Source organism: Ptychodera flava, chromosome 11 (genome assembly GCF_041260155.1).
Source record: "Ptychodera flava strain L36383 chromosome 11, AS_Pfla_20210202, whole genome shotgun sequence".
Taxonomy (NCBI): domain Eukaryota; kingdom Metazoa; phylum Hemichordata; class Enteropneusta; family Ptychoderidae; genus Ptychodera; species Ptychodera flava.
In genome coordinates, this window is record NC_091938.1 from 6836568 (window position 1) to 6852178 (window position 15611).

Sequence of the window (15611 nt, forward strand, 5' to 3'; positions counted from 1 at the left end):
GAAATACGATCTATTTATCTTGTCAACACAGTATCTATACATAAAATGCACTGTTATTGTTTACATTTGAATTCTAGTGTGGACCAGAATTCATTTGTCAACAATAACAATGCAGTCCACACATGTACAGGCTGAGTTGACAAGCTGGATACTGTGTATCCCAACATGCTTTGGGGCCAGTATAAGAAACTGTAATTGCCATTAGAAAAGCAAATAGTGAAAAATAAAACAAAAGTTGCACCACTGGCCCTTTAAATTTACCAGAAATGACCCCATCTTCTGAACCTGATGGTAATTGTAGGAGAAGGGTGTTGTGGATAAGATCAATATACCATGCATTAGGCATAACCACTCACAGTACTTATTCCTTCTAATCTGTCTTCTAAATCCTGTTCATGGACATCATCATCCTCTTCTTCTTCAACATTCACGGAATAGAATCCTTCGCCTCCAGAAGATTCATCATCGCTTATCTCGTTTTCTTCGTCCTCGTTGAGGTCACCATTGACCTCTTGGCTGTTGGTCTCCGGGGCTACCACCGTCACAGGAACGGCTGAAATGTAGCAGAAAGCCAATTAGTGACTTTGCAACCCCCCTTTAGAATGGTTGGGTCTCTTCTTTGTAGTTACTGGTATCGTCCAAGTATTTTGTAAATAGGGGATACAGGGTTATGGAGATTGGGAAATTAAATTAAAGGATTACATAATATTTATTCGTTTTTAACGTAGATATTGATGATGCTTCTTAGAATTATCAAGACTGTCCTTCATAAGTGCTAGATTTTATGGTATATTTTATCTGGGACTGCGGATTTAGCATTTACTGTGAGCCACAAATCAAGCCTATTATAATAAGTAAAGACACACATGTCGTCAGAAAGCAGGAAACGGCATAGAAACTGATATGAAAGTGGGTGGCTACAATTTGAATTTAAATAAATACATGGGTATATAGAGCACAGAGGACTCTGTGTCGATGAAAAATTGGCTGCACTGAAAGATTGAACCACGGGATCTGAGTTTGGGTCAAAGGTCATGATCAGAGTGTATTGGGAAGAAAATGGCAATGATATCAAATGAGTATTATTTGGATGATATTTAAAATATATTTTGCAATCACAAAGTCCTTTGCAGTTTATTCTAAAATTTCAAACACAAGAGAGTTTGCATTTATCTGAGAGTTTTGCAAATTACAATACATTTATTTTGACTACCAGCTCAGCAGGATGTAATTCCTACACTAAGTAGTAAAATTTTTTATTAATGTTTGATTAAGTCATAGTTTCACATCAATTTGCCTCATTCATATATGTCTTTTCACTGGATAAACTTTATTGCTAACCTACATTATAGTACCCAGACATGGAAATAAAATTCAATCATAATAATAGAATATAACATTGTAGTACATTTGCTTTGAATAACTCTTACTGTCTCTTGGCAGTCTTGTCAAACACTCAAGGTTCAATATGCAGGCATATTTGAAGTGAACTTAATGACCGATTGATAGTATCATTAAATTAAAGTTGATATAAATACAAAATCAGTAGAGTGATTGTGATTTAGGAATAGTGAAAAGTTAGCGTATAGTAGAGATCTTTGAATAGATACACATGATTAGAAGATACAGTTATTGATAGTACATTGTAGAAGAGTGCGCAGCAAACAGTGTCACGGTGGGACTTACAAAGGAAAAAAGTGATTAAACAGAATGGTGTACAGAAACTAGGAATGCAAGATGCTGCAAGTTTCAAGAGATCAGAGTGACTGTAACACCGAGATAACATATTGTTGTCACTGATTGACAATATTACAGTTTTCTTTAATTACTTTGATCACTAAAAATGCATCTTCTTTTTCATTCCAAATTTTCACAGAAACTGACTTGGCTGACTGAAGATAAGACTGAAGCAAGTATGATGGAGAACTTTATCAAGTTGACTTTATCAAGTTGAGGGGAGGAGAGGATTGTTTTCAGCTACTCCAGGTATTTTGTATTCTTTTCAGAAAATGTTGAAATTTGCATACTAAACCCAACTAGCAAGATGTGGGTGTAAGGCAACAATACTGACGTGTCAAAGAACAACACAACAGACTTGGTACATTTTAGGCAATTAACAATTACTTTTTGTCTCCTCTTACTTTGTAAGGTTCACTTAGACTGTCATCTTGTATGCATTATAATTGCTGCTGTATAGTTGAAAGTTTCAAATACACGCACATATATCTGAAATATTTAGGTCTATGTAGTTGCCGATGACGTTGGCTTTTTGTTCCAGTGACAAAATTAATCTTTACAAACACATCAGTTTGTTGTATCACCCGACACATCACCTGATAAAAACCACAGCTAATGACATATCCCGGCAGTTTATATCAAGTGGCACAGAAGAATTTCTGTTTCTGTTTTCTGTACCTCTTGGTGAAATTGCCTTGTCATCAATGCAGGCATCATTTATCCGACATCCCCCTCCCCCACTCGGCATTCAAGATCAACGTGAAAATGTAGACCGATTGAAGATGTCTGTGAGACTGTTAGAAGACACAACAAAAACACAACACAAACACAACATGTAAGTCAAACACTTCAGCTGGTATGTGTATGTATTGTATGCAAGGGGACAGGCAGACAACGACGTGTCTTGAATGTTAAATTGAGAGAACTGACATCAAACAGACCATGCTATCCAGAAGATACCAACTTCCAATGATCAAAATCTCTGTTGTCAGAAGCTACATCCCACACCAACATTTCAAGATTTTATCGGGATAATTACACACTTCAAGAAACTTTCCCATTTACCATAGCATCAACTTGAAACACCGTATAAAGATAATACATATTAGTTGACAAAAAACAGTTAATAGTTTTCAAGAAACTTTCAGGATGTTTAGAAATCGAGACAGAGTAGAGAACATATGACAATTAAAAAGTATTCTACCCATCAACCAATATACACCCCACACACAAGACATAAAGGACAGTAAAAGTGGTCCCCCCACTCATGTTGAAAACACCCTGAGAAATTCCTGCACCGATAATGACATTGACATGACAAAATAGACAACAGCTTATACCAAACGGTCGCTTCCATTGGGACAAAATCATAACAGGCTAATAGGAACTGTCTAGGTCGATCCTTTGGCCAGGTGTCTCCAAGTATAACTACTTCTTTTTCTGATTTGAGTAATTTATTTTTTGCAGGTTGCGAAGTCAATGACTGTAACAACTTCTCGCACCCACAGTAGCTAGTACAATCCTATAACAATAGTTGCCAGTACAAAGGTTCATTGATGTTGTGTTTTCTGATTTGTTTTTAACATGTATATTTCACAACACATGGCTTTATCCGCCTACAGAACACAAATAAAATTAACATTGTGCTTCATATTTCAGTTTTTCATCATGTCAACTTGATCATCACCTAAAAGACCACATGTAGTTGAGTTTGCTGCAAAGAATTAATGTTGAGTAGTACATTAAAGGTCAGGTCATTCAGGTTATGTCATGTGTAAGGAAAGTCTACATATACCTGTACTGCCTCATGAGGGCGCCCTTCAACTAAGTTGCCGGTACAGAACAAAACCAGACAGTGGAAGAACTTGTTTGAAGGTGTAGAGAGTGAGGTCAGGCAATAAGTAAGTAAGAATTGCATGTCTTTGCAAGTTAAGCAGTTAAATGCAGCAATTTGTTGAAAAAAACAGCTTTTATTGAACCCAACACCAATGCCATGCACCACCAACAGTAACATACGGTTACAGCTAGAATAAAAATTGTGAGCGAGCGACGAGTTGAGAGCTTGAAAACTGAAACAAGCCAGACAATGCGCTTACCATGGTACACTGGTTCTTCGAAGTAATCTTGTACAAGAAACAAGGTTTGTACAGATAGGACGAAAAACATGGGGACGACGAGGTGAGAAATAAAAAATAGGCGTAAAAACGAAAAAAGACGATAAAAAACATGTGCAATAAATAAATACGTAATCAAGTGAAACTGGGAATAAGTATGCAACAAGGATGCACATGGTAAATGTAAAAGCTGATGAAAATAATTCTACTTAAAATAAAAAAAAAATTAATCTAAATGGAACAAATATCACCTTTGTAATTTAAATGAAGCACAGCTACCTTTAATGACATTGTTACACCTAGCTGGAAGCAAACTTTCATTAAAAAAAGGTCGGGCTACTTCACAAACTTTCACTATTTTGGATTGTTTATCTCTATGTAGCCATACACTAACACTGAAATTCAGCTTTCTTATTTACATCATCAAGAATTATAAACTTGTGAGAGACAGGTAATTTTTTTTTTAAATTATCTCGGAAATTTCATGATTTTTGTTTTGGATGTAGTTGTTCAGTATTTTCAAAATGCTACAGGCGCTGTTATATAACAGTATTTGAAGATATTTTCTCTTGTGATGTGAGGCCAAAATCTTCCATTATATGCAAATCATGTCTTTGGGTATGTCTCAAAAAAACCCATTGCTTTTGTCCATATTAATGATTCTGTCTGGCAAGCACTGTTCATGGCTCAAGACAAAATAATTTAATTTCAACAGGGTACCGCTGGTACCTGAACATTATTGAGTAAAAATAAATCTTATACAAATTTACTTATGTGCATGTAAAAATATAACACTGAAAGTGTATTATTTTCGCATTCAATCAGGCATATTTAATATAATTCTTTAATATTGCGTCTCAATGGAAATTTTCTAAAATCTTTAGATATCATGTTTTTAGATCTGGAGAGATATCAGTTTTGAAATTTGATCAATACAGTTTGATTAAATTTCCATTCAGTTGGAAAATATCATATATACTGTGATGACAGCTAGATACAGTATCCGTGATATAGTATCAGGATGGACAATACACAAAGTGAAGTTGAGAAAGTGATGATGGTTGAAACCATCAAAACATTATACACATACACTATTATTTCAGTACAACCAGTTAAATACGTACTTGACTGAGAACAGTACAAGGTGAACACTTGTGAACAGTGATGCTTACCCAAGAAATTTTAAGGTCATGTTTGATAAATATGAACTGTTGATTTTTAGGGGGAAAAGCGTTTCATCTCTTAACTTAAGTGAGGGCAAGTTTCTTTTCGAGGTGAAACATGTGATTATGAAATACAAATATGCTTAATGATACGATGTAGCAGACTTCTGGGGGGAAGTGCCAGCAATACTTGGAGATCTTGTCATTTTGTCCAATCGTACTGAGACCATTTTCAGGTAACGTTTTATTCTGCTTACCTAGTGGTGACTCTGCATCTTCGTCTACCCGTGTCTCCTGTAAACCTTCAGCTCCAAGAATTTCTTCCAGAGATGGCTGCCTGTCGTCTTCTTGAAGAAGATCTGTGAAGGATTTAAATCAAAACCAGTAATGTCTCTGGGTGTTAGGCTGACCCTGGTGAACACCAAGTCCAACATATTGTAAATGACGTCTTCATAATCCAAGGGAACGACTGACAGACTTACACTTGTTAAGTCTGCTAGGGAGTTCAATTATTTACTGTTGACAGAAGCCAGTTTGGCGGTATGCCACTCTAAATAAATTAAGTCCTCAGCTGACTTTAACTTGTGCATGTGTGTTTATGTGTCCTAGCTAGTCTGTATATGTCTTTGTATATTTTTATGTGCCTAGCAGACAGAAGCTACTTTTCCAATAATCTCACTTGGGCTCTCAAAGATACTTTCAATTCTACACATCAATCCAAATCAAAAGGGTACGCCAGCAAATGAAAATCTTACACAAATCCACGCAGCATCCGATCACTGAGTAAATTATGACTTTTTTGTCCATGACAGGTCACTGAAAACAGAATCTGTGAATATTCAAAGAATACAAACAATTTAAAGTCTCCTTGGATATTTCATTTACTGATTATCTTACCAGGCTTTGACTCTATCTCTGTTATCGTTGTTGATACAATAACTTCATTGATCTCTTCCACCTTTTTCTCAGTCTTAGCAACATCAACTTCTTCCTCCTCTTCTTCCTCTTCTTCCTTCTCCTTCTCATCTTCTTTGTCTTCTTTTTCCTCCGGCAGATCTTGTTTTAATTCTTCCTGTGATTCTTCCTTCTTTGACACTTCAACTTTCTCTTCTCTTGTCTCCACCTTTATGATCTTTACCGGCTCCTCTGGTATGACAACGGATTTTTTCGTCACTTCAACCGTCTTTTCCAGCTCTGCAATCTGTTAACAAGGTATGGGGGTTGAACAGATAAGCTCTGGCATTTTCACTGGTATTTTCCTAGGACGATAAATTTTTTCATCCATCTGGGATTTCTCAAGCATGGAAAGGGTGCCTAGCATAGGCTTTGTTTGTATTTCACTACCACAACCCTCTTGAACAAAACTTTTAATACATTTGATCCACGCTGCAGGGGTAATTCAGAAGTCTGCAGAACACAAATTGCATCAGATGATCTTAGGACCCTTTTTGGTAGCATGCATAGCTTTCAACTTCTAAATTTCCATGAACACATTGAAAATGCTTCAGTATTCATTAATACAAGGATGGCATGTTATACTCTTCCTCTGTCTTTGACTGAACATTTAATACTCCGATATCTAATAACCAAAAATACTCTCGCACATTTTAGCTCAAAATTGTGATTTAAATCCGTTTTTCAAAAATTCAACCACAAAATCGGAGCAACATTGATGGAGATGCCTCAGCAGGGATTAAATACTATTGGCAAATTGTATGATCAATTAAAATTGACGATTTCATAGCAATGGTGAAGATTATCAGAAATAACATTTTCCATTTATTCCTGGTATACCCTACAAACACATGACTGTTACTGTTTGGGATCCGTAAATGCCCCCTGAGGGCAAATCATTTAGCTTTGTATCTAACGGTATTTATTCCTTAATCTTCACTTGTGCTGATCTAATTTCATGTAGAATTTCCGGGGAAAAGCATCAAGTTCTTTTCCCGAGGGAAGAAGTTTCCATATGGTGTTCTTACCTTTGCTTCTAGCATTGCGATGTGTTTCCTGTTCTTCTCATCACTCTGTGCATGCTGCTGTATAAAATACTCTTCCCGCTGAATGAATTCTTGCTCCCTGGGGGAAAAAAAGAGGGACAAAATGGAAAATTGACAAGTAAATGCAACTATCCTGGATCAGAAGTGGATATTTACTCACGGATACATTCGTAACAATGGGATAGTTTTGTGGAGGCGCGAAATATTAAACATCACAGAACAGCTTGATGAATTTCAAAGAAGCCAAGTGACTGATTCTAGGTAGTTTCATTTTTGAATTTTGTTGATTACGGTTATGCTCACAATTTATGGTTCTGTTTGTGACTCAAGTTACCTTCAAACTATCACGGTGCAATTTATACGAGTTTTTCTTTATTTTCTTCATTTTTGTCAATTGTCTAATCATATGATTAAATTCATTCAGCAGCAAATGTCAGTCACTTGGCTTGTTAAACGTCAACCTGAGATGCAACATCACCAATATCGTCATGGCGACTGAAGATGATTATCATGCTTGATTCATATGAGACAGCTGTGTGAATCTGAAGTGAGGTTGTTGACGGTGCAAATAGGAATGAGAAAGAATTATAGATGGTAACACATCTGTCCTGCCAGGAGTACAAACGAAAGGTTGCATAGTCCATCCTCAAATAAAATTTTGTGAACTACTGGTAAACATTTCACCAAACAGACACTGTGCTCATGATATGGTGGAAAGCCTCATGTTGTATATGATATTATATTAAAGCTTTGTCAATACCGGTGAATTTTGTTACATCCTCCCATCAGATTATTTCTGATAACATATTTGATTATCCAGCATTGTAGCCCTAAATGTTTTCTACATCTACAAATTCACTGCCATTGCCAAAACTATAAAATAAGCAATAATGTATCCCTCCCAGCTCATAATGGATTCAAGCAAACTTTGCCCTCCACAATGTACTTGACTTCACCTTGTACATTACGTCGTGTAAAGTTTACTTTCTTCCATTAGGGTACATTACTGCTTATCTAGATCAGATACTCTTGGTACAGCTGTTGCTTTTTCAGTACATAATTTCCAACATCAGATTCTTTAATAATAATTTGATTAAAACAGTACTGAAGATTCACGTGTTGTTTTTAATGTTATGCTGTTTAATCCCTTGACCTAAATTGCCAATGTTATCTTATATGCCAAACACCTTGTGAACATGTACAAGACTTTGACTTCTGGCACTAAAAGTGTACAGTAATACATTATGGCATCCAACATATCTGGCAATTTAGCTAGTCAAGAAGCTGACAATCAACAGCATAACATTATCTGTCCATATTTTAAACTAATTCATGTATATTTTCACAGACATTGTTATACGCTGTATGACACATCACCATCTTTTGCAGTACTAAAAATATTGGCTGGGGAGGGTCAACAGTGTAAACATCAGTTCGAAATCAGTAATATCAACAGAGAAAGTTTGGAAAGATGTCAAAACAAATTGAGTCAGAAGTGAAACCAAACAGAGTGCACTGTGTCATAGAAGAGATAATGCCATGCCCATATCAAGTGCTTATGACAGAATTTTTCATGCGAGAATTTTTGCATTCTGGCATATTTTTCTCTGTATAAAATGAAAAAGAGATACCAATGTACCTGTTCAAGTCATTGGTAATTCCAATTGACATTTGGTTAAGACATTCCCCTGGCGCAAGCACAGACAGCCTTAATATGTGCCCAAATTTTTATACATGTTTGTAAGCCGGCAAGCAAAGTTGAAAGAATATGATACAAAATCTTGAATTAGTATGGTAAAGATATTTAGTCAGCCTACATTGTAGTAAGTTAACTTGTTTTTGGCCATAGATGATATCTAATTGTTGTATAGAAACATGCTAGCTCAACTCAGCCTATGCGTAGATACATGTATGTTATCTTTGGCAAAATAAAAATTTATTTGGCAAAGAAAGGCAAATGGTAGATGTTGCCATATACTAAAGGAAAAATTGAAGGAATATCTTCCAGAAACGCCATAGCAAATGAAATTTTCTTTGAATTTCATTTAATGCATTAAACATGTAAAAGTGGATGTCACCCATTTTTACAATTCACTAGAAAAAAGTGACAATTTTTCTATCATGAAAATGGATCAATGAACAAACTTTGAAATTTTTCATTTAACCCTTTTAGGTCTAACTTTCAGGAAACATACCAAAATTTCTCCTATATATAGGGAATCTGGCCTGAAAGGCTTAATGTAACTGACAATTAACCTACCTGTGTTGAAACTCTTTGATAAGCTTCTTAGCTTTGTAATACTTCTTTTCTAAGGCAATGTATTGACCCTGGCTGTCTTCCAGCTGGTCTTTCATCATGTCAATTTCAGCTTTGTTCTGTGCTTCACGTGCCTCTAATGTCTCCACCTTTTTATTGCTATCCTCAAGTTTCATCTGCAGTCTCTTCTCCTCTGCTTCCCATCCTTGGGCCTGCAGTACCTGGAAAACAATGGTGGGGGAAAAAACAAGAGAGTCATCATAATCTGTACCTTGCCAGTAGAGGGCGCTGTAATCACTGGCAAACATCCCCTTCAGCCATTTCGAGAGCCACAACAGATGTGGTGATGTTTTCAGACAGTAGTACTAACTGGCATGAATTATTCTATCAAGCAATCTGTCATTCCTGTATAGTTGTTGCCCTACTTTCAGTGTGTAACACTTTTGAGGACCCGCTCTAGTGAATTCAGAAACAAAACATGTTCACAGAATGTCTGATCAATTGCATTAAAATTTTACATGAGCAGACAGTATGGAAAACTTTTATGCACCAAAAATTTCCAAGGTGTTATCCATATGCACACATGATCTAACAGACAATATTCACTGCCGAACTTAATTTAGTTGCAAATCTGGCGTTTTAATACTACAATTTCTTCAGCACTGCTTGACCAATCACAACTCGTTTATCTTCACAATTTTTCTGGTGAAACTGTCGATCTGGGAGGAGCATGTGGGCATTCTCCATACCAACAACAGTCGTGTAAGTGTGCGTAGCACAACAAGCTATACATGATATTTACCAGACCGGCAATGCACTGCAGCTAAAAGGCTTTTGCAAACTTGCAAAAGCTAAAATCAAAAGTGAAGCAACACTTTCCATGAGCATAAACAATGAAGGTTACCTGCTGGAATAAAAATGTTGCTTAATCCGGTATTAGATTGAAAAGCTGCCAATGTTGGAAGACACTCACACAGATTCCAACCAAAATTACAAACCATTGAACTGCCACAAGCATTTGAAATTGTCATGTTTCACATATCACATCCCTGATGTAACTCATTGGCTTCTGGTAATTTCATCGGCTTTGTGATCAGCAAGTCATATTGAGCACGAACACTACTGAGGAGACATTACTCCTACAATCATTGCCAGTCAGCATCTAGGTACCAAAAATGTCTTGAAGTATACCGAGTGCTTTGTAATCTTACATCCTCCTTGCTATTTTCAGATGTTGGCCATTCTGTCGGAATTGGTGGCAGTTCTATCACACATCAATCTCAACAAACACTTATTATTGGATTATTATTTCACTTCAACAAAACACAACTCTCTCCCAAACAGGATTTATAAGACTATCCAAAATCAAAAGATACAAGACAATGTTTTCACACTGTATTTTCTTCTGTAAGAATCGCACAACAAAACCTTGTCTATTGCTTTTTATTGATTACTTGATAAAATACTCATTACTGATTGGTTAGTCCACTGTTTGATTAATTGATTGATTAACCAATCATGACTGGAAGATGGAACACAAATGTCTTTCTGAGGTCACTTTGTTCCAGATATGACTGGAAGGTGGGAGATGAGCATGGTTACTGGAAATGACGGAGAAGCGATATTTTATCATGTTAATCTGATATGAATCATATGGGTTAATTGCTATATGTGGAAGGTGACGAGTTAGGGTGAACATGGAAGAGAGGTTTTGTTTACTCACAGATTTAGAAGAAAATAGTTCTTCCTCCCTTTGCTGTATGTGGAGAAGCTTCAGATGGGAAGCAGAGGAGGAGAGAATGCACAAACAAATACAAAATACCCAATCTGTGATGGTGTATTATGGTGCTATGGATGATCACAGTGACTATGTAGATGTAATGTCAGTGAGTCTAGGTGCTGGATGTGTCAATCAGTGAGATCCACACATGAATACATTACATACAAATGTTTAGAAATGCGCCACAGTCAACGCCATTCAATACCATTTTTCTCTATAATATTTTTGCCTTAAAACTTTCTTTGGCTTCTGCACACGAATCAAAATAAGCTGAGATTGTTGAGGTTTGTTTTCCCTATGTTACAAATAAATCATTCTCTGTCTGTGAACAAATCAACTATAGCAAAGAAGATGGGCAATTTATTGGTACCCATTGGTACACATTAAGACAAGTTATGTATATGATATTATTTCATTCTGATTGGCAACCGTATGAAAATAATTCCTGACAAGTCCATTAATTTCAACGATGCAAAGCATGACGTTCCACGGAGCAAGTGGGTTTTTTTCTGGACATAATTTAATGATATTAAGATAACAGGTACTGTGAATCAAAGAAGAATATCGTTCACCGACCAATGGTTATTCACTGACACATACTGTACACTTGAACCTACAACATTTCTGAACAAGACCTAGCACAGACAGTACTTCACTGCAGCCCTGGAAGCAACATCACTACATTGACTACTTGTACATTAACTTTTAGGCAACTACGCTCTACCAGAACACATGGACATCAGCCCTGCAAGACCTTTTGAACAGAAATGCATACGTATAGAATCTACAACCCATTACGCCTAAGACACCAAAACACAATTTCACAATCCCTTAACATTATGCCCAAGTGACACAACATACTACTTTTTTAGCAACAGCATTCAAGAGGTCAGACAAGAGCAAAGCATCATTAACCGCCAACGTTAGACAACACGAACTTGTGAGTGCAGCAATTCTAGTCCCCATATTCAAAGGGTCACTTCTCACCTGTATTTTGAGCTTGGCCATCTCAGCCTCGTTCACAGCATTCTTATACTGAGTTTCCTTTAATTTCAACCTGAGAATGTTAATATCTTCAGTCGGTGAAACCGGTTCATCATCAGGGCTCTCGCTGCCGCTGCTCTCGTCCAGTTCAAAGGTCTCCTGTACGAGCTGTTCATCATCATCAGAATCGGATTCACTCTCATGGTCTGCCAGCTGCTGAATGAAGTGACAGAAGGGAAGAGCAAACATTGGTATAACAATGGATATTCATTTGAAGTCCTTCCTCAATGGATACAGTCCACTCCCTGGTGCACTATCGCTCAGGAATCCTCTGGCATTACCACAGGAACAGAAAGAGTCCAACAGGATTGACATAGGATTCCTAGAGGAGCCTAAGGATGCATAAGGGACATTATTCAAAATATTCACTAAAATCCTATATGCATCCATGTATTCTGTTGGATTCCAGTGGGGATTTTGTCCAGTGGTATTTGTACATACATGTATGGGATATTTTATACAATGATTTACTAATCTACTTGACCATTTACTCTACAGAAGGACAGCAGGTTAGAAGAGAGACCGTTATGATTGAATTTCTTTTTACCTGCACATCTTTTCTTGGTTGAGGACTCGTTTCTTGCTTCAGTGACTGTTGTATTAGCCTGGCAACCTCACTGGTGCCGTCTTGCTCTTTCTCCCTGCCGATCAAAAACCTGCACAAAACGGGGGCAAAAAATTCAACAAAGCTAAAATTGTCTCTCTGGAACTCAATTATATCTGGTGAATAGATAAACCTTTGGAAGGGATAGTCATGACGAAAGAAGTAATGATGTATAATTCTCCTATTTGTTACCTGTATACGATGGATAAGGAACTGAAACAGGCTTTTCAGACTGTTACTATCACTTTGCTAGTCAGAACAATAACACTGCAGCAGCTGAAATCACATTTGAAAACTGTAAAGCTACTGAGCAACAATGTAACCTAAATGTAGGGGACAAGCAGACAAATTTACATCAATATAGCTCAGTTTCACTTTGCAGTTATTTTCCTTAAACATTAAAATGACATGCTCTTGCTAAAAGATATTGAAAATGGCCCATTGTTGCTGCAATTACTTCAACCCATTTGCAGACAAGTGCATACAATGGACACCATTTACAAATTAGCAGCCCAGATATTAACAAGCCATTTTTTGCACAGAATGCTGACTGAAAAACAAAAAACACATAAAAAACACATTTAATAATTTACAAAAATACAAAAACAAGGGTACAGCACGAAATCAGTTCTTCATTACTGCACTGCCAACAACATTGAAAATTACACATTCTGCAAAGCAAAGAGCGCCACCATCAGTCCATTTCAGCATTTTGAACTTCCAAGACACTGCTACAGATTACAATTTTTTTTCTCATTTTGTAAGTGAATAAGATGCAGAAAAAATAGACTTTGTTCATATGAATTTGAAATGAGTTTATCAATTAATTATTCCAACAATTTTCAATGAAACTTTAACTGTAGATCACTGTTTCCTTTTTTATAAATTGTTAATTTGTGTTGTGATCAAAATATTCATAGTTTGGTACATGTAGTATTGGATTATTCCATAGTTTTATAGTATGAATTAATTGAAAGCAAAATATGGACAAATATTTTCCTACAATAAACTTTCATGTAGCATCACATGTGAAGCATTAAGATACATCATATGCTGCAAAATGTACTGCCCTGTACTTGCAACCTGGTCTGGTAGGCTTGAAAGATACAAACTAAATTTCTTTGAACATAGAAAATCATACATGTACTTTCAGAGTTCATATGTACTGTGTGTATTCAGGAGAGAATCCTGGGCAATGAAGGGTACATTTGTACAATCGTACCGAGGTTTGTGAAACGGAATGGCCTCGGTTGATAACAGTTTTCCACGATGTACACTGATACCAAAGTCTATGATACACATGGTCAGGTAAAGCCATGCAAGGCACATAAACGTTACTGGTGACGCGATGACAAAGCGATACGGCCCATGCAGAGATCATGACACAGTTTCTATGCAAAGCGCTGCCATCGCATGCCTGTATCTTGCAAAGGACAGCACAGCCGTGAAATATCGAACACAAGTGATGAGTGTGTTGGGTTAGTGGTTTGAATTCTACACTCTAAAGTCTTTTCAGCCATACCTGACTTTACCACTGGTGTTTTTTAAGACTTGAGCTGCATAGCTTTGTGTTACGCCTACCAGGCTCTTGCCGTCAACTTCTATGATTTGATCGTTGACCGCAATCCTGCAAGCAAACATTCACAAAAATCAGTAAACTCATGTTACTGATGGTTTAAATTTGATTTAAATCAGCTAAAACAGATCCAGTATAACAATCTCTTTGAATAAGGCAATGTTGGAATTGAGCTTTATCAAGAAAATTCACCTCCCAAACACTGCCACAAAAATGATATTTTGGTTCACCTACAACATGCACTTGTTATTAACTATAGTATGGGATTAGATTCAGTTCCATGCTGAAGCAACTCAGAGGTGACACCCCTGTCTTTCTTTAAACTTGGAATAATCCAGCTTACTCATGAACAGATGATTTTTTGGTGTGACAGGGCTGTTGGCTTGGATTTGAGGAGGGGAGGGGAGGGGTGTCAGGTACTGATCGTGCATTCTTTTGAACTGTAAGAAAAATTCAACCAAAACATTCTGTAGTCATACTTCAATACACAATCAAAATGAAGGGTATTCAAGGAGTTGCATGTGTATGGATGTATGTATGTGTGTGTGTGTGCCTCTGTGCGTACTGAATGTCTCTATTTGTCCATCTGTATCTGCACTGGATGCCACATTTTTGTTGCCTTACCTGCAATGATCAGTGTTTTTTTTTCATTTCTTTTCCATCTCTGTACCTGTCTATCTTACCATAGTCTGACTGTGTGATTATCTGTCTGTCTGTCTGTCCATCTGTCTGTATGTCTGTCTATCTTTGAAATCCCTCTATACTCCAATATATAGAATGCTTTTTACACATATCCTATCAAATACACTTAATCTTTACCACCAGATAAATTCCCCTTTTTTTCTCGCTTTACTCAGGGAGCATTCAGGAAAAGTAGACAAGAAGTTGACTCTTCCACTCAATTCATCCATGATCTAGCAATCAACCTGACCGTCATGTCAAATATTTACCAGGCCATCACTCGTCAAGCTATCCATCAAACTGTCCAGCAATCTATCCATCCAACCGTGCATTCATCCACCCATCCATCTATACATCCAACCATCAACAGATATCCATCTGCCAGTCTGCTGATCACCTAGACAGCCTATCAACACATATCCCCCTCTTGTCATCATTGACTTGGCTCAGTGGTGAACCCATCACCAGGTATGTCTAGTGAACAAGCCTTTTAACCAATCTAATACTAACTCACTAACTCATTAATCAAATCACTCACAGAGGAATGTGTGTATCAATCTCTCAATCAAATAACTTGTAAAAAATCAACCATATCTTGATAATCAGTCAACCATCCATCATTGAAAGTTACCCCCTCCCTTGACTGATCTTAGAA

General features: G+C 36.9%; 1 protein-coding gene across 18 annotated transcripts in view; it reads right to left on the reverse strand.

Annotated features, from left to right (window-relative positions):
- Positions 1-15611, reverse strand: part of LOC139143389 (titin homolog) — a 153710-nt gene that overhangs the window by 19360 nt on the left and 118739 nt on the right. For 6 of the 18 annotated variants that reach the window (XM_070713669.1, XM_070713667.1, XM_070713670.1 and 3 more), the window contains exons 5-14: positions 14222-14326; positions 12643-12751; positions 12039-12251; positions 10995-11042; positions 9275-9492; positions 6997-7093; positions 5912-6215; positions 5272-5373; positions 3834-3860; positions 357-553 (exon numbers count right to left, since the gene is read on the reverse strand). In XM_070713669.1, the coding sequence (XP_070569770.1) occupies positions 357-553; positions 3834-3860; positions 5272-5373; positions 5912-6215; positions 6997-7093; positions 9275-9492; positions 10995-11042; positions 12039-12251; positions 12643-12751; positions 14222-14326 (1420 nt within the window). The remainder of the gene's footprint in view (positions 1-356; positions 554-3833; positions 3861-5271; positions 5374-5911; positions 6216-6996; positions 7094-9274; positions 9493-10994; positions 11043-12038; positions 12252-12642; positions 12752-14221; positions 14327-15611) is intronic. The other 12 variants (XM_070713674.1, XM_070713676.1, XM_070713672.1 and 9 more) reach the window with 5 other exon arrangements.